Raw genomic sequence first — 21,318 nt, forward strand, 5'->3', positions numbered from 1 at the left:
GACCTCCGACCCCTGCGCCCAATCGACATCAGCGGAAAGGTGGTAAGAACCTGGCCATTTGCCATGGTGGCACACAATGCCCAAAGTCAAAATGAAATGATTTCAAGATCGCGGTGTGTTTGCCAAGGCAGCAAAACGGAGAGGTCAATCCGTTACCAACGGATGGTCGTTTTCTGGAAAATGACGGCAAACTTGGAAAAATTCACGGACTAAGAGCCTGATGGAAGCGAGTTTTCGTGCATCACCTGGATTGTCACTGACCACATCAATACCGATGAACCTTCTCGGCCCGTCAGTGACGTTTCGCACCAGAAAAAAAGAAAGGTTTCATGGGATAGCTTTAATGGGAGAATTTATCGCATTTCAGTCTGGTAAGGTATCACGAATCAATGTGATAGTTGTGATCGTATCATCACTTTGTAACATGAAAAGCGAATGTGATCGGTGTGACTTCTACATTGGGTAAAACAAAACAAAGCAATTACTTCGGGTGCGGTTGAGCGGCGGGGTCCTCTTTGTGTCTTGGACAACAAACACGCTCTTTATGTAACGATACTGAAAAGAAAAAAGCCATCTGTTTCAAAAGAGTCAAGGTTTAGACATACTTTCTTACATACTTTGTTTTATTTTGTCCCATGTGGACATCAAATTGACCACTTCTCAAACATATGACCATGAAACTTACAGAATCTTATCAGAATGTGATGTTTATCGCACCGAAATGTAAAACTGGCCAGATTCTAACACGATATTCAACTTTCTTTTTGCAAGTGCTGGCAACCGCGAGAAAAAAAAAGCTTTTTAATTTGGAGGCATGATAAGGCCTTGGATCATCTGGATCCCTGCATCAAAGCGTTCAGGACCAAAAACAACAACGATGCTAAAAGGTCAAGCGCGAGCTAGCTACCTGGGGGTTGTTGTGTTGCTGGTGAGCTGCTCCTCTCTCCGGTGTTCCTCTTCTCCTACTCTCGTCTTCCTCCTGCTCGTTTTGTTGTTGTTCTTGGGTCTCCGGGGTCACTGGTCGTCTTGACAATTGGCGCCAGCGGGCCGAGTGCAGCTGAGGCCGACAAGCCGCGACGCGTTTGACGCTGACTCCTTAGCGTGGCCAAAAAGATTCTCTCCGTGGTTGGAACAGGAGTTGTGTTTAGTTTCGTGGTTTTTATTCATTTTCATTCTCATTGTGTTGCACACAAATGTTAGTTGAGCGACTAGCCTAGCTTAGCAATAAGACCAGCAACATTTTTCATTTTGTATTGACCGGCTGGGTAGGTTCTCTTTCTGGGATTAAGGGGGGAACTCCAAATCTCTTGGCCTTTTTTGCTCTCAACGTCCTGCTATATTAATATATTTTTTTTCTTGTCACTTATAATAAGAATCGATTATTCTGCCTTTTTGGGAGAACCTATCCCCCGCTTTTTGTTTTTTTGGTGACATGCCCCCTCCAGAAATGATATATAGTGAGAGTAAATGTGTGGCTTTTACCTATTCGGGTCAGGCCTGGTCGCTATCTTTTTTGGGTTGAAAGCTAAGCTAGCTCCTTGCCGCCTGCCATCTCTGTGCTAAGCTAGGCTAGCAGCACATCCGCCATGTGGTGTGACGCGTGTGGACAAAGTTGTTTAGGTGAGGCATGAGTGACGGATGGCTTTCAGACCAAGTAAAAAAAAAAAAAACACAACCTGACAGTCTTCCTGTTGTCCAAAAATTGGCCCCAACCCTGACATAACAATCAAAGTATAGCATGTTACTTTCACATTGTCTGGATGAGAGTGCTCCATTTGCCGACAGTTTTCCAGGAATCCTCCTCATATTATCAATTTGTAATTTCCAGGCAGATTACACTCAATTTTTTTTTTTTTTTAAAGAAACCAGTGCACCTGAGGAAGAACAAGCTAGCAGAGACAAAAGACGTGACAGACGAGGTGAAGTGTGGCTTCATTCCAATCTTTTAAAACTGCTAATTCCCCATTGAATTCCTGGCCGCCAATGAGTATTCTGACCGCACGTCATGTCTACGTTACAGCTAACAATGTCAAGATTTGGAGTGGCCCTGGCGGCGCCCGAGGTGCTTGAAGGTCACGGCGAGTGCTAGTCGTCTTCCGCGGACGTGATGGCGATGGTGGCGTTGTCGCGGCGACGGGTGGCGAGCGCCTGCAGTAGCTCGTGGCACAAGCACTGGCAGAAGCCGTAGAGGACCAGCAGAAGCAGCGTGGACGGGACCAGGCTGACCAGCAGCACGCCCGGCCACATGTGAGCCATCATCAGTAGGTAGATGCCAACTGGAAGCGAGCTGAAGTACACCTGAAAGAAGGTACGTACACACAGACACACACACACAGAGCCATGAACACTAGCGCATAGAAAAAAACACCGGTGGGATTAGAATGCACTTAAGGAGAGGTACAGATTCAAAAAACCCAAGCAAGCAAACAAACAAACAAACCAACAAAAAAAAAAAATCTAATCAAGTTTTTGGACTAGGATTTGACCAATCCATTGGGTATGTTTTGGGTTTTTTTGCCAATTTTTGCAGAGCGCCACCCCCATTAATACACAACAACAGAGTAATAAAATTCAAGCAAATCTGCCCATTTTTTAAAACATTTTACAACTCAGGGCAAAGATCATGGTGATTTTTCTTTGTTCTGAATGTTGATGAATTTGTAAAACAGTCAAATAATCTGTTTGTAATTCATATCTTTATCATTGTAAGCATTAAGGCGGTCCCTTAAAAAAATTTTAAACTAATTTTATTCATTATGGTTTTTTTTTAACTGTTTTTTTTCTGCCAAATATCGAATCAACATCAGCCTTCAAAAGAATTCTAATCGGTGGACCCTAATGTCCACGTGGTGATGGTACACCAGAGGACTAACCATACACAGCGCCCCCAGCAGGCAGCGGGGCAAACGGCGAGACGTCCAGGAGCCACACTTGCGGGTGGGAAGGTCGCAGGCCAGTGAATCCTGGCTGGAATGCCGTCGGTATAAAGCCACTGCCTCCGCCGCATTGAGCGTCCTCAACTCGTCCGAAGATGGCGAGTCAGCCGGCAGCTCCATGATGGTGATCACCAGGCAGTCCGAAGAGCGCGGCGTGCGGTCCGCGCCTGAACACGCCACATGCGTACGCGTTGAAAACAAATGATAACGGTAAGCAAATTGTATTGCAGCGGATTGTGTCCTGCCCAGAATTCACGACACCTCAACTCCCCAAATACGGTACTCATGTTAGTGGTTCTACGCAAAGGATAAAGAATACACTACATGAACTGAGTAGTTACAATATATTGTTAGTGTGGATGTTGTTGCTGAACTGTTTCTGTTTTACTCCGTTGCTTAAAACAGCTCAACATCGTTTTCATTTCAGCTCGCAGAGCGAAAGGCTAAGCTAATGTGGTTGAAACTCCACGTGAGGCCTAATTGCAAAAACTCTCGACTCGTATCGGAAGGCGGATGATTTCACCTCTCAGCGAGTCGGGGTTGAGCACAACTTCTCTGTGCGGGACGCCTCCTCCGCCTCCTCCGCGCCGAGCCCGCTCGCCACATGACAGGACTGCCAGGATGTGGCGGTCGTCCTCCATCAGCCAGACCTTGACACGGGCAAACGAGTACCAAGGACCGGGAGAACAAGATGAAAAGTGAGAAAAAGAAGAAATGGAAGAAACGGGAAGAAGGAAAAGGGAGAAAAGGAAGGAGCGGAGGAAGAAAAGGAGGAAAAAGAGGAGAAAAAAAGGAAGGTAGAAGAAAAGAAGTAAAGTACCTCTTCTTGTGGGAGGCGAGTCTGGTGACGGCAAAAGGGACAAATGAGGACGGAGGGCGACGACTCGCCTGGATGACAACGTCAAACACGTGAGACTCAAACCACAGTGGAAGGCTTCTCGTCACTTTTGCGACTCATATCTTAGCATAGCAAGTGCTAGCATGTTAGCATCTATTCTGGAGTCAGATGACGATGTCACATGGTCACCACTTGTCTTGGCGATGCCATGTGGATGGAAGCAGAGCGGGGATAAGATCCTGGCCCAAGTGGAGGAGTCCAAGTAACTTGGGCCCTTCTTTACAAGTTAGGCGAGCTCGAAAGGCGGATGATTTATTTGACACGCGATGAGTAGTCGATGAATTGTGACACTCGTGCATGTGATGAGATCATGATGAGCTGCAGGAGCGGACTCACCCGCGTCCAGCATCCTCTTCAGACACTTGGCGCACACGCGGTGCAGACACGCCAGAACTTTGGGCTTGCGGCTGCGAGCGTCGTAGCGATTGTAGCAGATTTTACACTCCAGCTCGTCCAGCGTCACCACCAGCGACTCGGTCCACCTCGTCATCTGCACGCAGGCGTCCCCGTACGTTGGCGGCGGCACCGTCCGAACTGGGGGCGACGGCGTATCTCACCTGGCCTTGCGGCTCCCGGCTCGGCTCCGTCTTCTCACCCCGCCGGGTCATCCTGTCGGCTGTCTGAGGCAGAAGGCGCGCGATGTCACTTCCCGGTGACGGCATCCAAGGTGGAGACGCTCGGCCATCTGCGAGACATCGCCGTCAGTCGTCATGGCGATGCACTTGTGCATCAGCATCCTTCCGTGTGTGCATCGAGTGACGTGCAAACGCACACAAGCACGAACACGCAACAGTGTCATATATTTTGTAGCGGCAAGCGGCGGTTGTTTTGTCAGCGCGACCGACCAATCAGCCAGTAGGACGAGTCCAATTCGGTGACGTGCTGCTCTCAATCATGGTCATTGGCTTTTCTTTCTGTTTATTCAAAAAAAGAGATCAGATTATGCTCCCTCACTTTGACTGGAGCCGGAGGGAAGCGGTGACTTCATCATTGAATTTATGACATCATCAGCGACCACATGCCGAGTGGTCCAAATAGCGACGGAGGCGTCTTGCATGTTCATCTCGGTGAAGATTTATGTGCCACCCCTTCCTCCAAAAAAAAAAGACGTGAGAAGGTTCACAGGCCTCCCCAACAAAGTGTACGGTGCGTGCGCGTCTGTGACGTCACATAACGCTAACCAACGGAGAAATGAACGCAGGGACGTAGAGGTGCAGCGGGAACAATCGTGTGTGGGTCACTTTACCACGCGACGGGTTCGCTCGCTCACCTGATGTGCGTGCACGGTCGACTTGTTGACAGCTGTCAATCAATCACTGTTGGATGCTGACGTGATCAAAGAATTCTTTCCTCCGTCACGTCATCTCGTTCGGCGATTGCTCAGCGAGCCCGGCAGCGCGCGTTCGCGCTTTGCGTGCGTCGCGGTGACTCACTGCAGCGGCGGCGCGCGCGGGATCCCGGGTTACCATGACAACCGGCCCGCAGGGCGAAGGATGGCGACGCCTCCACAATCAATCAACTCGTGACCACACAAGAACGTTTGTCCTCCAGTGATGACGTCTCTCAAAGCCTCACTTTGGGTCGATGTTTTCTTAGGATCGTTTTGCAAAAATAAAATGTCATGCATTTTGGGGGGGGGGGTTTCATATGCTTTATTAGTTGTTTTTCTTCTTTCTTCTTTCTACCCACAATCTTGCTGCTGTAGACTGTAAATTTCCCCAGTGTGGGACAAATAAAGGATATCTTATCTTAGTTGCATTATATTTTTATTTCCCTGGTGTTGTAGTGGTACACTTGCCTGACTTGTGTGCGGCCTGGTGCAGGAACGTCTGACTGTCGCTCTTGTATGACGGGGACAAGTTGAGAGGGGCGGTGCATATGTTCAGCGACGTCATTTCCGGTGAGTCTTTCATTAAGGACGGGCCAGGCGGGATTCCCGCGGCTCAATTTTTTTGATTTTTCCTAGTGTCCTGAGAATCCGTCGTCAATCGGAGCCATCAGAACCGCAAACATGGTGAGTGTGTTTGGACATTCAAGTTGACTCGATGAGCACTTTCACGCGATCGCCATTTACGTCATTTTATACCCCAGTTTGCCGCTCGATGGATGGACGGTTTGATGGCTGGGCGCGAGAAGCCGAAAGGCTCTCTCGGCCTGACAAGTTGGAGCACTTGGTCTTTCTGTCCAAACTCTTTCAGACTTTCTAATCTCCTTCAGAAGAAGAAGTGGAAGACTTGCGTCCGATTGCAGACATTGTTGGACTTTGCTTGAGCTTTGTGCTGTTAGCATAGCGGCCGGCTAGCATGACGGCTAGCCGGACAACCAACGTTCGAACAACGTCGCGCGTACAGTCTTTCAACCATCGTCCTGCAAATGTGAAAAAAGTCAGCGAAGCAACTGAAAATTGAGTTCCACGCAAAGTTGTTAGGGAAGCTAATTGGACAACCATTCACTCACAGCTCATTCATTTGGTTGCACAAAGTGGACCCTCACTTTTATTAAAGAAATAAATGGATCCCCAATCAAAACACTCGTTCTCTCGTCTACATATCAAACCGATTTTAACGTTTGAGCTGCAGCTAGCGATTATTTGTCTAATTAGAAATAGAAGGTTCTTTGGCTGGTGTGCTCATTTTTTGAGGGAGAGTTTAAACACATTTGGGTAAATGTTTTGTTTCTCGGGGGGTCATCATACCGATGGATATTCGGTTCTCCCGGGTACTTTTTTCACCTCACTAATGGAGTCAGCTGTGCAAGTAAATGGTGTGCATAGGCTGTTCACTGACATCTAAAGATGCCGCAGTTTTCTGCCTAGAGAGACAAACAAGCATAATAACCGACAAATTCAGGCTCATTAAGTGAGCACAGGAATGAAATTACGACCGTATACCGTTATTTGTACAGCAAGGAGCATCTGATGTTTATTCGGTACATGCATCGAAGGCTCGACACAAAGGACACATCACTAGTCCTAACCAGTGCCGCCCTTGAGACAACAATACATGAGTAAATATGGTTGTCCTGTCCTGCCCCAAAAGTGCGCCCAAATCTGTGCCGGTCACACCAATGCTTTCAGTGTAAAAGTTCGTGTAGATCCCTGCTCACTTTTTTGAGCTGTTTGAAAGACCTTCCTGTTTCTTCCATATTGATGAATGGCAAACCTAATGGCTGGTGAAAATTTCCCCTGTGAGTGATGGGTGTTGTTTTTTTTTTTCCTCCTTCCCCAGACTGTGGGCAAGAGCAGCAAGATGCTGCAGCACATCGACTTCCGCATGAGGTGCATCCTGCAGGACGGCCGCATCTTCATCGGCACCTTCAAGGCCTTCGACAAGCACATGAACCTCATCCTATGCGACTGCGACGAGTTCCGCAAGATCAAGTAAGCTACGCCCCGCCCGACGCCAATGACTAAACACTACTGTGCATGCTAATTTGCTCTTCGTGCGTCCGCGCAGGCCCAAGAACTCCAAGCAGCCCGAGAGGGAGGAGAAGCGAGTTCTGGGCTTGGTCCTGCTGAGGGGGGAGAACCTGGTCTCCATGACGGTGGAGGGCCCGCCACCCAAAGACGTAAGCCTCTTGTGGCACTTTTTTTTGTTCAGTATGTTGATATTGGTCATGTAAATTTGAAATGTCCTCTTATCATAAATTTGATCGTCGACTTCGACTTCCTGACCGTCCTTTCCTTTCCCCACCCATCAGACGGGCATTGCTCGCGTGCCTCTGGCAGGCGTGGCCGGCGGTCCTGGTGTGGGCCGGGCGGCAGGCCGCGGGGTCCCCGCCGGTGCGCCGATGCCGCAGGCTCCCGCTGGGTTGGCGGGACCCGTGAGGGGAGTGGGCGGTCCTTCGCAACAGGTAAGGCACACGTCGGCGCTGGCGTCCGCTCGGGCTCCTGACCGATTTTGGTGTCGCTCCCGCAGGTGATGACGCCGCAGGGCCGAGGCACCGTTGCTGCCGCCGCCGCGGGGGCTAGCATCGCGGGGGCTCCCACACAGTATCCGCCCGGACCCGGACGAGGTGCCCCGCCTCCAATGGGCCGTGGAGCACCGCCTCCTGGTAATCGAAGTATTTTGATTGAGGAAAACGGCCCATAAGTCTTGTAAACAGTCAAGTGTCCCGTCTGTGATTTGCATCGGTTGTTGTTGGCATTCCTGACTGAAAAGGAGTTGATTTTATCCACAATATATTTTTTCACTGAATCGGTTTTCGGAATTTTATTCTGTCAAGCATTGACCTCAATCCATCCACATTCGTTGGGCCCCGACATACAATGTCCAATTATTATTTTTGTTTTTTGTTGGGCAGCGGGTTGGAAAGGGATTAACGGCAATTGAGTTACTTTATATGGGAACCAGCAGAGTTAAGCTGTGGATGGTCCTTGTGCGCAGGTATGATGGGTCCCCCCCCTGGCATGCGGCCGCCAATGGGTCCACCCATGGGAATGCCCCCAGGCAGAGGGGCTCCCATGGGCATGCCCCCCCCAGGCATGAGGCCTCCTCCCCCCGGCATGAGAGGTAAGCCCGTCGTCGTCCGCGACGTGGACAATTCCACAAGTGAAATCCTTCATATCCCCGTCTGCTTTTTTTCTGTGGCAGGACCTCCTCCTCCCGGCCTGAGACCGCCCCCACGTCCTTAAAAGACGCGCACGCTGTACAAATGTTGCTTTTGTTTTCTTGATGGTTTTGACACTTTGTTTTTTAATAAAGGTGGATGTTTGCCTCATGCAGGGCAGATTGATTTCTATGGTAACCACTTGATTGATGTTGGCCTATTTTTCAAACATTCAAGCGGGTTCTCCGATGATCTTGTGAAAACACTTGTACATGTACATAACTGAACATATGCGCCACCTCCTATCTTGTACCGCTCACAGAAGAGCAACACTTGTCTGTTGTTGTCATTAAATTCAAAACGCTGGAAAAAAAAGTACACTGGTAAAGAAGTGAATGACTAAAACTTGATGATTAAAAATAAATGTAAAGAGCAGCAAATGCAATTGTCGATAAGAATACATAAAACTAGAACTAGGTCAAGCTCAAGGCGAACTTTTATTTGAACCAAACAAAAATCATTGTATGAAATCTAAAAAAAAAAAAATGCAAGGAAAGAAAAGGTGAGCAGGTGAAAATTGGAAGCTCCGAAGCAAAGCTGATCTCTCACAACTCTGCTGCGCTGTACATGTCAGATAAGCCATTGTGTTGAAATTAAACTATTAGACAATTGAAACTTTTGTGAGGTTTATAGAGATGTGGATAATTAGGATGAATGAACATTCCACACATGCGAATTTGATACGTAGAAAAAAAACACCCGAAGTAAAACAGACAATACGAACAAAATCCGATATATGGATTTTCATTAGTTGCATATAATTCAGAGGTAGTATAAAATGAGTTCTGCGGAACAGAGGACTATAAAGGCAAACTGTCAATTCAAATACATTACTGTACAATAAAACGGAAGATGTGGAAGTGTAGCGTGCACTCGAACTCGTTTGGCAATCCCCCAATCACGTGACCCAATATAACGATCAGTCACGCGCTTTTCGTCGAGCGGTCATGTGATCCGGAAGCAAAACGCGAAGACGAAGGTAAGACGACGCTCGAGTTTGCCTTTTGTGGCACACTTCTTGTCGGTGGCACAAATTGAGCCGTTAATTGTTGTTGGTGTTGTTAGTTGTTGCGCACGAGTCGCGACGAGCTACTGTGTAGACCTTAGGTCACTTTGCTAACTTTGCTGTTCGAACTGGCGGAGAAGTGTCGCCGCCGTTGCCTTCTCCTTTGATATTTCTCAACTGATAAAGTGATGCAACTTCAACACATTCCAAAAAGTCAAATCATTTAGGGCTTCACCAGAAGATTATTTTGATCTGTCCCCTGCATTGTCGTTGAATACTATAAAAAAAAAAGAAATTTCTATCTCTTTATTCAAATTGTCAGTTCAGAAAATGCACAAACGATAAGGAATTATGTTTTATTGGCTGGTTTGGTCCGGAACATGTCAGAAAATGACAAAAATGTTAATCGTCCAATCAAAACAAAAGCAAATATTTTATTTTGATTCAACTTCTAATCCGTACATATTTATGGAGGACTACAGAAACTGATTGTTTACTGTTGAGAAGCTGCAACTCGAGCATTTTAAAATTTAAAAAAGTAAAAGTTTCAGCGCCTATCAAAAATAATTCTCAATTCATTTTGATGATTGGTTAGTTGTTGATCAATCAATTAATCGTTGGAACGTTACAGTCAGTCAACCTCATCGATTGACCGCAAGCGTGTGGGTGTTTTCTAATGGTGTAGCTTCCTGTCAGATGGCGGCGGTGGCGCTGTTGTACTTCTTGTTGGCGAGTACAGCGGCGGCGGCACCGGCCGACGACGAAGTTGTCAACCTTCCCGGGCTTCCCAAGCAGCCCAGCTTCCGGCACTTCTCAGGATACTTGAACGTGGCGGACGGGAAGCATTTGCACTACTGGTGAGCGTACCCGAGCCGCAGGCGCATGACACACGTGAGTGACGCTGCGTGCCCACACTCAGCCGCCAACTTCCTCCCGGCAGGTTCGCGGAGTCTCAGAATTCTCCGGCGTCCGACCCGGTCGTGCTGTGGCTCAACGGCGGTCCCGGGTGCAGCTCGCTGGACGGCCTGCTGACGGAGCACGGACCCTTCCTGGTAGGTGGTGACGGCACGTGTGTCAAATTTCGGGTGGTGCCTTGAGGTACCTCCTCCTTGAATTGGGAATGTTGCCAGATGCTAGCCGTCCGTCTCTTGGAGGAATTTTTGTCGCCTTGACATATGAGCGACATTTGAGAGATGAGAGACAGACTGCGTACTGTTTCAATTGGCCGTCTCTGGGTAGCACTGACCTTTTGAAGTCGTTTTGTAACACGGCCGTCTTCTGGCTTGTGCAGGTGGAGGACGACGGCGCCACCCTGAGAGAAAACCCGCACTCCTGGAACAAGGTCACGACCCCTCGCGGATGTCTGGCTTTGCTTGCTTTGCGACCTCGCTCCTCCCGCTTGGATTCGCATATCAGAAAATTGTCAGACATTCTCATTCTGATTATTCTTTTCAAAGTAAAAGAAGTTGGTTGTAAAAGTCTTATTTTGAAAATTAGCCGGAATTATTACAGAAATCTGAGAATATTTACTGATGACCATCTGAGATTCTGAGGAATTGGACAACTTGAATTAAAAAAAAAAAAGATCTAAACAATTATCCCCAAAAAAGTTGTATTTTGATAATCGATTCGTTGTTGATTAATCGTTACACGTCTACAAACCAACATCACACTGGCGTTGTCGTTGCTGATGTGCGTTGGGGCGCTTTCAGATCGCCAACATGCTGTACCTGGAGTCTCCAGCCGGGGTGGGCTTCTCCTACTCTGATGACGGCGACTACGCTACCAACGACACAGAGGTCAGCAGGGTCACACCACCCGTCCGTCAGTCATGGCGTCTTGCTCATGGCTTTCATTTTTTTTTTTTTTTTTTCCCAACGCGGCGCGTCTCAGGTGTCCATGCTCAACTACTTGGCGCTGAAGGAGTTCTTCCGTCTTTTCCCCGAGCTGAGCGCCAACCCGCTTTTCCTCACGGGAGAAAGCTACGGCGGCATTTACGTGCCCACGCTGGCCGAGAGGGTGATGGAGGACGACACCCTCAATCTTCAGGTGAGCCTCACCGGCGGCGGCGGCGGCTTCACGAGGTCATCGGCGGCTGGGTGGCCATTTGAAAGAAAGCCATCGCGTCCGCCAATTCATCGGCTTTGCTTTGGAGGAAATGTCTTTCAGCAACTAGGAAATTATATTTGAAGACATCTGTTTGAAGTGTAAAAGGAAGCGAACCCCCCTGTTATTGGCGTCGGGTGAAGTCTTGCGTCTGAAGAAAAAAAACTATCGTCATTTCACAAAACTACACTGAAGCCATTCATGGCAAAATCAGGAAATTGACTCATTTTGGACTTTGGGGGGAAAATTGGCAAAACGTGAAAAAAACTTTGCTTTAAAGTCATTATCTTATGATTGCTTGACTGGTCGTATTTACAGTGGGGAATAGGGACCGGGACGGCCTGCAAATAATGAATATCTGCTTATTATTGAGGCATTGGCTTAGTTTGAGTCACGATCATAAGCTTTTGTGCTCAGGGCACGGCGGTTGGCAACGGGATGTCCAGCTACGAGCTGAACGACAACTCGCTGGTGTACTTTGCGTACTACCACGGCCTGCTGGGAAGCCGCCTGTGGAGCCGCCTGCAGGCGTCGTGCTGCAGCCAAGGCAAATGCGACTTCCACCAAAACCCCGATGTCAACTGCTCCGACGCCGTGAGTGTGGCCTGTTCTTTAGACCCCATCGGCCCACAGCTCCCAAGTCGCAGGCCACCTGATGTATCTTTGCTTCGCTCGCAGCTGGGCGAGGTTCAGGACATCATCTACGGCTCGGGGCTCAACATGTACAACCTGTACGCGCCGTGTCCTGGCGGCGTCCCCCGTAGGTTCAGGTCAGACGCCGCCGCGGCCCGCCTCACTCGTTCCCCGTCGTGTGTGCGTGCAAGTTTTTGGGGTGGGATTGTGTGCGTCTTGTCGGTGAGTTTGATGATCGCCCAGTAGAGCGGGTTGCCGGCTCGCTTGACTCAAAGTTTTTGTTGGATTCTAGACTAATTGCTGTAAACTGGCACCTGTGGACCCTTAATGGCCTCTTTCGTGTTTTTAGTGTGGAGCAGGGCCAGCTGGTGGTGCGATACCTGGGGAATATCTTCATCCATCACGAGTGGACACAGATGTGGAACAAGGTAATGAATTGACTTCAAATTGTAGTATTTATTCAAGCGCGAAACCTTAGCGACTCCAAACTGTCATCGTCGTCCCAGGCCCGTTCATCGCTGGCGCCTTGACCATTTTGCTCTTTTTGTCAGGTACAAAATGTCAATACCGCGTGAAACTCAAGCCCGTTGCGTTTCACTTCGACTGCCTTGAATCCTTGCACGCATTCAAACCAACGTCGAGGGGATTTTACGTTGACGGTAGCATTAGAAATGGCGACGTTTTTTTTTTTTGTTTTTTTTTTGGTGAAAGGAAGCATGTCTTGTATTTCGATTTTCAATGCAAACAACATGGTGACCTTTTTCCTTTTTGACTAGAACCTTTTAAATGTCAAAAGCCCAAATCCAAATCATGTTTAGATTTCAATGGATTTCTGGATGGCTTTGAACGGGCACGTTTGCTCCTTTTGCACTTCAGAAGCTGCGAGGTCTGGCGTCCGGCAAGACCCCAGTGCGCCTGGAGCCGCCTTGCACCAACTCCACGCCCGCCACCCGCTTCCTCAATAACCCGCTAGTGCGACGCGCCCTGCACATAAGCGCTAAGGCGCTCGACTGGACCATCTGCAGGTGACTGCGCCGCCACTACCGCAATGCTTCGGAACAGCGCCGCAGCGGTGCCACTGTCGCTATCCCGGCCGTATCTGGGAAAGGGGCTGGAAAAAAAAAAGATCTGGACAAATGTTGGGACATATTGGGACAGACAAGGCTAAAATATCAAGTAGCAACTATAAAGTTGTTTATTTCAATAATAAAAGGAATTCAAACGTTTCAATCTTAGTGCGGTGGATCTCAGCATACTCAGACATTTGAGGGGTAAAAACAAAGTTTTTCAATATATTATTTTTTTGTTTATATCTATTTTTTAACATTCTCGCCTTTTTTCATGGAAAACGCATATTGAATGTTTTTCAGTGCCCCCACGACCATTTTTGTTTTTGACATCCCCTTTTTTGTAAATGTTATCATTTCATTCCAACTAACCAATTTAAGACATACATTTTACACACCATTTTTTTTGTTTGTTTTGTTTTCTTGAGGTTTTTAATGGACAAGCTGACCCATGTGTCTGTTTTAAAAATCCAAGGTGGCTCTTGAGTGTCAAATTTTGCCTAAGCCGTTAGCTTCCGATGCTATGCTGCCTCTGTGAGGACTAGCGAAAGACGCCCTATGCGATTATCTAACACAAAGGTTAATGCTGACTGCTGAAATTAATTCCCTTGGTCTTTGTCAGTGCCGAGGTGCACCTCAAGTATGGCAAGCTGTATCAGGACGTCAGAAAGCAGTACCTTAAACTTCTGGCTGCACTGGTATGAACCCGCCGTGCGCACTGCATTCCTCTTCCCATTGTTTCACTTACGTTTTGGTGTGTGTGTGTGTGTGTCTGTAGAAGTACCGCGTACTGGTGTACAACGGCGACGTGGACATGGCTTGTAACTTCATGGGGGACGAGTGGTTTGTGGAGTCCTTGAACCAGGAGGTTAGTGGACCTGATCAAAAATGACCCATGGTCCTGTGGCGAAAGGGAAGAAAAGTCAAGTCAAATGTATTTCGATAGCCTTTGATCACAGAAAAATCTTAAAGGGATTCACATGACCAGGAAAAGGAAGGAAGAGTGTAAGGTGTGGGTGTGACATTAATTGGGAGCCTTTTGAATGCACGTAGGTGCAGGTGAGTCGGCGTCCGTGGCTGTACGAGGGCGAGGATGGGCGCCAGGTGGGTGGCTTCGTCAAAGAGTTTAACAACTTGGCCTTCCTCACCGTCAAGGTAAACATTGGCGCCAATGACGTCATCGTATTTTGCGCTGGTCGATTGAACTTGGAACTCCGCTCCGGCTCACCCGCAGGGTTCGGGTCACATGGTGCCGACGGACAAACCCGCGGCGGCGTTCGCCGTCTTCTCCAGATTCATCAACAAGCAACCCTTCTGAGCATCGGGCCACTTTTCCATTTTAATGAGCACCGCTTTTTGATCAACTACTTGTTACTATGGTGACTATCACCTGATCCGATGACTTATGTTGCACATGCTGATTGTTTCTTTTTATTGTATTGTTTTTAAATAAGGGAAAGTGACAAATAAAACCTTTATCTTACCTGTGACTGTGCAAATTCTTTCGAAAATGATTGAACCATTTTTCAAATTTTGATTTAATTGTAATCTCCCAAAGTTATATCAGGAGAGAAATAAGAATCCAATTTAGGGGAAAAAAATCAATTACAATATATATTTGTTCATATCGTCCAATGGTGGTACTGTAATTGTCACGACTGTCCAGAAAAGCGCAATATGAATCTGCATTGTGACTGTGCTGTACTTAATGTAGCGTGCTTTCTTGCTCTTCTGTGTCTTTGCTGTTGGAAAACAAGCCTGAGGGCGCAATAGCGCCACCCACTTATAGTGCAAGGAAACTAGTAATGGGGGGTCCAAAGTACACACGTGTATCTCAAGTCACTAATGTTCAAAATAATTTTGAATATTGAAGAAGCTAAGTGTTTCGCCCGGTATTCGTCGCGTGTGAGTCGTAATGGCGAGCGGCAGGGGGCGCCAGCGGCCGCAGTTTGGCGGGACGCCCGCACAGTAAACAGAGCGAAGTAGAAAAAGACTCGTGGTGACGTCGAGCAGGCAGGCGAGCGAGCAAGAGTAAAGTCCACCAAAGCAAAAAGAGCAAAGCAAAGTTAAGCAAACAGGACGAAGGCTGGCAAGCGAGATGGAGGGTCAGGGAGAGCACCACAAGCCCAAGAAGATTCTGTGTGTCGGCCTCGTGTGTCTGGACATCATCAGCGTGGTGGACGCATTTCCCCAAGAAGATTCGGACAGCAGGTGAGCCGAAATGCCGGCAGCCGAATACCAATGCCAATGGTATTAACCATGCAACCAGAAGTTGACATGGATAGTTGCACATCTGTTTATAGAACTGGACACACATGTCCACGTTAGGTAGGAAGTTAAGGTTGATTCGAGCTAATCAAATAAAGGGAATTTAGAGTGAAGAAACATTTTCGTTCAGGAGGCAAAACAAAAACATAAAAACGAGACTGCTTTTAAGACAACTCGAATTAGAGAAAAAATAATTTCAGACATGAGCTTTCGGGGATTTATTTGAAAGTTTGAATTTTGCTGTTAATGTAAGACAAGGCCAAACAGTCCTTTGGAATTTGCGCTTTACTTTATTACGCAAAACCTTTGTGATTGACTGCCTGTCACCATATATGTGCGTATTGGTGTGTGTGTGTGTTTGTGTGTGTGCGCGCGCGTGTTTGCGTGTGCATGACAGGTGTGTGTCACAGCGATGGCAGCGAGGTGGCAACGCGTCCAATTCGTGTACAGTTTTAGCACTTCTGGGATCGCCGTGCGCATTCATGGGATCACTTTGTGCAGGACCTGTGGCCAGGTAACACAACCACACATACAGACACACGCATTCTTACACGCAGACTAATACACACACACACACACACACACACACGCACACGCACACACACACACACACACACACACACACACACACACACACACACACACAAGCTGGAGCCTTTGATCAAATAAAAAACACAGATATACATCCATCCATCCATTTTCCGAACCGCTTGATCCTCACTAGGGTCGCGGGGGGTGCTGGAGCCTATCCCAGCCGTCTTCGGGCAGTAGGCGGGGGACACCCTGAATCAGTTGCCAGCCAATCGCAGGGCACACAGAGACGAACAACCATCCACGCCCACAGATATACAAACGCACACAATCTGTTTATCTCTCTTCTCGAGCCACAGACACAGTCATTTACACTTGTGCGCACACACACAAATAGATTGACAAACACACACACACACACACACACACACACACACACACACACAATACAATACATGCTGATTTATATAGCGCTTTCACAACAGCGACAGCTGTAACAAAGCGCTTCACAAAACAGTTAACATAAAGTAAAATAATAAACACAACACATAACATAAAACACGGACAGTCGTGCAGTCCTAACCACTTTTCCGTCACACGCATTCATTCTCTTTCGCTCTCATACACACAAATACTCGGACACAGACAGTGGTGTTCTCTTCAGGTCTCCTTCATTTTGTAGGACAGAGAAAGCATGAAGCAGTTTCCTGTTTGTAGTTTTATTTTGGAGGATTTTCAGAGGTTCCAGGTGGAAGTGCATTCGCCGCATGAGCGCGCTGCCTGTGTCACACCGACGTCGCTCGTCATCAGCAGCGCCGCCACAGGAAGTCGCACCATCCTGCACATGAACAGGTGTGTGTGTGGGTTTAAGCGCTCGCTCGCGCCTCAGTCTTTGTTTCAGGACATCGTCGCGAAGACCATCTGGCTCCTCCCCCGTCAGCCGCGTTGGCTGCCAGGTTCTCTCGCTTTTATTTTGGAGGGGCGATGGATGAATTTCCTGTGTGTGTGTGTGTGTGTGCGTGCATGCGCATGCGTGCGCGTGTGTGTCAGTTTCATCGTTGACGACTTCTCGCGTCGGTCCATCGACATTTCACGGCTGGCATGGCAGACGACGGGCCAAACTCCCAGCGCATGTTGTGTGGTTTGTCCATCCAGCGGTTCTCGCACCGTCCTGCTGGCCGACACGTAAGACCGCTCGGGCGGCGATCAATCCAACGGAGGCATTCGTCTCGCGACCCAAGCCTTTTCGCATGCCAACCGTGGCGGACGCCACTCGGCAACCCGCAAGATCGCTTTCTTTCCATCACTTTTTATCGATTGTTTTCCGTTCCTTCTAATTTATCCCTTCCTGTCGATCAATTGCCATTCATCAACGAGTGATGTTTCATCGACGGATTTTCATCCTTTGTTTTCCGTTGATTAATTTCCATCAATCATTTTGTCATAAGTTTAGAAGTTGCTCTTATTGGCATCGATCAATTTCCACCGATTGCTTTCATTTGATGAATTTTCTTCATTCAATCAATGACTTTCCTTCTCTTTCAATGACTCTTTCCATCGATCCAGTTACATTTGGTGTCTCTTTATCAATCGCTTTTAATTGATTAATTTATTTCCATTACTTTCCAATCACTTTTTGACCCACTGATACTAAATGATAAATTGCTTTTCACTGGCTTGTTTTTCGTGGCAATCCTCACGTTGTTTTAAGCTCCGCCCGTCTGGTGACGAACTTTTTGTTTTGGCTCTCCTACTGGTTTTGTGGATGGCGGTCTAATGAAAAGTCACGTGACCCACCGCAGAGCCCGCGCTGTGACTTCCCCCCCAATCCCTAATCAGAAGTGACGTCATTGCCGTCACGCTCCACTAGGCAGGAGTAGCGGGTAGCTTTGCGTCACGCTAGCACTTCTGTCATCCGAGGTCACAAATGCAAAAGGAAAGATGTGGTCCCTTTTGGTGTGTGTCCCAACAGCATGATTTGTTTGACCGGAACCAAAGAGTCACCAAATGAAGAAAGTGTTCCATTTGTCATTTGAGACTTATGAATTAAAAGCGGTGTAAAGAATTCATTTCTTGTAAGTGTAATGTAAATCGTCGACGCAGGGGGCCGCCAAAGTAAATCTCCCCATGGACGACACATTGTCTCAGGTCATCCCTGTGCTAAATTTGTAACATGTTACCGGTAAATTCCTGTTTTGACGCGATGAGTTTGATTAGTGAAATCAAAGCAATTCCTGAGAGTCTTTTTTTGGCGCCTAGCTTACTTTAGCTTAGCTTCGTAGATCTTAGTTTAGCAAAAGGGTAGAATCGCCGTTTTCTTTCATTTGCCCTGGGTCACTTTATTAATTGCATGGGAGTCTTTTTTTTGTATATTTAATTGAAATGAAGAGATCGTCCAACAATTTGAGATCTTTATCGAAGTGATTTTGCACTAAAGAAATTTTATACCAATATGAAAAAAAGTCACAATGTAATGTTTCCTGATGAATTGCATGATTGAGTTGTGGACACCTGCTATTCGCCGGCCTAACTTGCAGGCATTGAAATTGAAAAGGTTTGACCCCATTTTTTCTGCATTTTGTTTTCTCCTGAAAACAACATTCCAAAAAAAAATTTTTTTTTCAAATTTTTGTCCGCAACTAACAAGGTTGAAAATTTGTTAGAATTTACAAATTTACAAAAACATGAAAAAAAATCCAGATAAGCCAAACATGAACCCATTTCCCATCAATTGAAAAAAAAAATGTAACTAACAACATACCACCCACCCCCAAAACATAAGGCAGAATAAAATCCATGAGGAAACAGGTACCGCAAATTGGCGAATTTGCGGGTGTCCACTCAATTTCTTCCTGCCATCATGATGATGTTGATTGTTGTGAACGATAATAATCATGCCGACAATGGAATTTGTGCAGCAACATTCCAGACGTGACGTGCGAAGACTTCAGCGCGGCGGACCTGAGCGCCTTCAAGTGGATCCACTGGGAGGTGAGCCCAGCGGGCGCAGTCATCGAAAGTGGAGTGACCACGATCGCTCCCCATGCCTCCCGCAGGGGCGCAACGCAGACGAACAGCTGAAGATGATGGCCGAGGTGGCGCGATACAACGCCGTGTCGCCGCCGCGTCACAGGATAGTCGTCTCCGTGGAGATCGAGAAGCCCAGAGAGAAGCTTTATCAGCTCTTCCCGCACGCTGACGTGGTTAGTCACGCAAAACTACTCCACACATTTGCAATATGTGTACTTTTATGTTTGTAGGGGGTGGAGGGATATTTATAGCGCAAGATTTTTAAAAAATCCACAAAAAAAATTGGGGCAAAAATTTACAAATAATTTAAAGTAGAAAATTGGTTGGTTGCACCTAAAAAAAAAAAGAAAAAAAATCAGTGGGGCAGAAATCCTTTTTTATTCACAAGAAAAATTGTATTAATCTATTTTTCAGATGAAAATAATAACAAGAGGTTTAAAAAAAAATGGAAGTGCTTTGCTGCAAACCCATTTTGGGGAAGGAGGGCTCCAAACCCCTTCAATTAATTTTGGGGAGCAAGGTTGTATCTTTGTTTCCAAGATGAAAAAAAAAAAGTCATTTTTTTTTCTCAAAAGCAAAGATATCAAATTCAATTCCTTTTTGAGAATCACAGGGCATGTCGGGGAAAGGTCTGTTTGTTGGTCTCTGTCTGCAAACCTTTTTTTTGCGGTTTCTGTGTGTGCCAGGTATTTGTGAGCAAAGATGTGGCTCGCCACCTGGGCTTTCACACGCCTCAAAGCGCTCTCCAGGGACTCCGAGGTCGCCTCAGAGCGGGGTTGGTCTCCACGCGCACGCACGCACACACACGCGCGCGCGCGCACACACACACACACAACACACTGTGTTTGTGATCTTTCAGCGCCGTCATGATCTGCCCTTGGGCCGAGAAAGGAGCGGACGCCCTGGACGCCGACGGAACGCTGCTCCATTCCGCCGCCTTCCCGCCCGAGCGCCTGCTGGACACGCTGGGAGCCGGAGACACGTTCAACGCCGCCGTCATCCACAAGCTTGCTAACGGTGAGACGCGCAGACGCACACACGTGTACACGAGCCCTCAGAAAAAGCATTTCCGGGTGGAACACGGCCGCTGACAAACGATCTGGCCGCGGGGCAGGTTGCCGACTGCAGGACGCGCTGACATTCGGCTGCAGGGTGGCGGGTGCCAAGTGTGGTTTCCACGGTTACGATGGCATCACGGACAAACTGACGCAGATGTAACAAACCAACGTTATACTGGCACGGTCGCATCATTGATTGGTGATGATGAACCGATCATGTCGTGGATCAATAAAGTGCTGGAAAACCTTGAAGGTGTTGTTAGCGTGTTGATGCTAAGATGGGACCAGTGTGTGTGCATGTGTGTGAGGAGTTGGGGGTGTGGAGGTTAGCCTTGGCAACCATCCGGGTCCAGGGTAAGCTGATTCCTAAAACAAATCTGAGTACGGCTGTAACTGATGCTAATAGCAATAATTGTTCAGTAATTGATTAAGCTGTCAATTCTGTCAAGGACCAAGGACTGATTTTGAAGCTGAGGCCTAGCCGAGGAAATGTATAAAACAATGTAATCATACCACTTGGCAGGTCTTCATGATTTGCAACACCCCTCCATCATAACCCCTTGCACTCCCTAACGCTTGAATGAAGTGTTTTTATTCAAAGAGTAGAACAGTCAGGGTACGTGTTATTGATACTGAGAAAAACAAAAATAAAAGCATATGATATACATGAATGAATTAATGTTTTAGTGCAGTAGTTTCTTAATTTGAAGTAAATCAACACTCAACAGGCATGACATGGCACGGAAGACAAGTTAAGAAATGACTGCATAGAAGTCAATCACTGAGTGCAGAAAAAGCGGTAATCTCTGCAGTGATAATTTTGCAGTTTACCGGCAGCCTGAATTCAACCTCAACTAAGCCACATCTTTCATGAGCCATATTTGACCCACATTAAAACAAAAAAGTCTCAAAAACGACTGTTATAATAATATGTTTATTGTCATAATTTGTGAACCTCACATATAACTCCACATACATTGGAAAAATGCACTTTTCTTTATTTAACAGTGAACACAAAGTCCAAATTGGAATGCAGCTTACTCTTGAACGGTATTTTTCTGTCCATCAAATTGTTGCGCTCTCCATGTCCTCTTTTCTTCTCATGCTCTCCTTCCTGTCACCATCCCGATCAGGAGCCAGATGTAGCCATCTTTAGATTGTGACATCAATTTCCTGG

At 47.2% G+C, this 21,318-nt stretch overlaps 4 protein-coding genes across 12 annotated transcripts; 3 read left to right on the forward strand and 1 right to left on the reverse strand.

The window, feature by feature from the left end:
* Positions 1 to 1,796: 1,796 nt before the first annotated feature.
* LOC147201686 (E3 ubiquitin-protein ligase RNF182) lies at positions 1,797 to 5,495 on the reverse strand. 2 transcript variants are annotated; one of them, XM_086118779.1, is made up of 7 exons: positions 5,105 to 5,495; positions 4,392 to 4,748; positions 4,171 to 4,324; positions 3,757 to 3,824; positions 3,460 to 3,586; positions 2,874 to 3,103; positions 1,797 to 2,298 (listed from the first exon to the last, which is right to left on the reverse strand). In XM_086118779.1, the coding sequence occupies exons 2-7, from the start codon at positions 4,494 to 4,496 to the stop codon at positions 2,086 to 2,088; spliced, it is 897 nt and encodes a 298-aa protein (XP_085974905.1). In that variant the 5' UTR covers positions 4,497 to 4,748; positions 5,105 to 5,495; the 3' UTR covers positions 1,797 to 2,085. The 2 variants fall into 2 exon arrangements, with proteins under 2 accessions (XP_085974905.1, XP_085974904.1); XM_086118778.1 differs by having other exon boundaries at positions 4,392 to 4,519; positions 5,105 to 5,489.
* Positions 5,496 to 5,722: 227 nt separating this feature from the next.
* snrpb (small nuclear ribonucleoprotein polypeptides B and B1) lies at positions 5,723 to 8,580 on the forward strand. The gene is made up of 7 exons (XM_086118858.1): positions 5,723 to 5,848; positions 7,062 to 7,213; positions 7,290 to 7,401; positions 7,534 to 7,686; positions 7,752 to 7,887; positions 8,220 to 8,345; positions 8,427 to 8,580. Exons 1-7 carry the CDS (start codon positions 5,846 to 5,848, stop codon positions 8,465 to 8,467), a joined length of 723 nt encoding a protein of 240 aa, XP_085974984.1. The 5' UTR covers positions 5,723 to 5,845; the 3' UTR covers positions 8,468 to 8,580.
* Positions 8,581 to 9,355: 775 nt separating this feature from the next.
* On the forward strand, positions 9,356 to 14,737 carry ctsa (cathepsin A). Of its 2 annotated transcripts, none has more exons than XM_086118525.1 (14): positions 9,356 to 9,421; positions 10,134 to 10,305; positions 10,389 to 10,500; positions 10,740 to 10,790; positions 11,161 to 11,247; positions 11,342 to 11,497; positions 11,972 to 12,148; positions 12,233 to 12,324; positions 12,537 to 12,615; positions 13,064 to 13,212; positions 13,877 to 13,952; positions 14,033 to 14,122; positions 14,308 to 14,409; positions 14,489 to 14,737. In XM_086118525.1, the coding sequence occupies exons 2-14, from the start codon at positions 10,145 to 10,147 to the stop codon at positions 14,570 to 14,572; spliced, it is 1,416 nt and encodes a 471-aa protein (XP_085974651.1). In that variant the 5' UTR covers positions 9,356 to 9,421; positions 10,134 to 10,144; the 3' UTR covers positions 14,573 to 14,737. The 2 variants fall into 2 exon arrangements, with proteins under 2 accessions (XP_085974651.1, XP_085974652.1); XM_086118526.1 differs by having other exon boundaries at positions 9,384 to 9,421; positions 10,145 to 10,305.
* Positions 14,738 to 15,253: 516 nt separating this feature from the next.
* Positions 15,254 to 20,393, forward strand: khk (ketohexokinase). 7 transcript variants are annotated; one of them, XM_086118796.1, is made up of 8 exons: positions 15,254 to 15,465; positions 15,920 to 16,036; positions 16,771 to 17,238; positions 18,972 to 19,044; positions 19,110 to 19,256; positions 19,770 to 19,858; positions 19,943 to 20,100; positions 20,198 to 20,393. In XM_086118796.1, the coding sequence occupies exons 1-8, from the start codon at positions 15,353 to 15,355 to the stop codon at positions 20,299 to 20,301; spliced, it is 1,269 nt and encodes a 422-aa protein (XP_085974922.1). In that variant the 5' UTR covers positions 15,254 to 15,352; the 3' UTR covers positions 20,302 to 20,393. The 7 variants fall into 7 exon arrangements, with proteins under 7 accessions (XP_085974922.1, XP_085974927.1, XP_085974926.1 ...); XM_086118801.1 differs by having other exon boundaries at positions 16,771 to 16,905; XM_086118800.1 differs by having other exon boundaries at positions 17,104 to 17,238.
* Positions 20,394 to 21,318: the final 925 nt, after the last annotated feature.

This window comes from Hippocampus guttulatus, chromosome 8, assembly GCF_054856545.1.
Source record: "Hippocampus guttulatus isolate MCC_2025c chromosome 8, RoL_Hgut_1.0, whole genome shotgun sequence".
NCBI classification, from domain to species: domain Eukaryota; kingdom Metazoa; phylum Chordata; class Actinopteri; order Syngnathiformes; family Syngnathidae; genus Hippocampus; species Hippocampus guttulatus.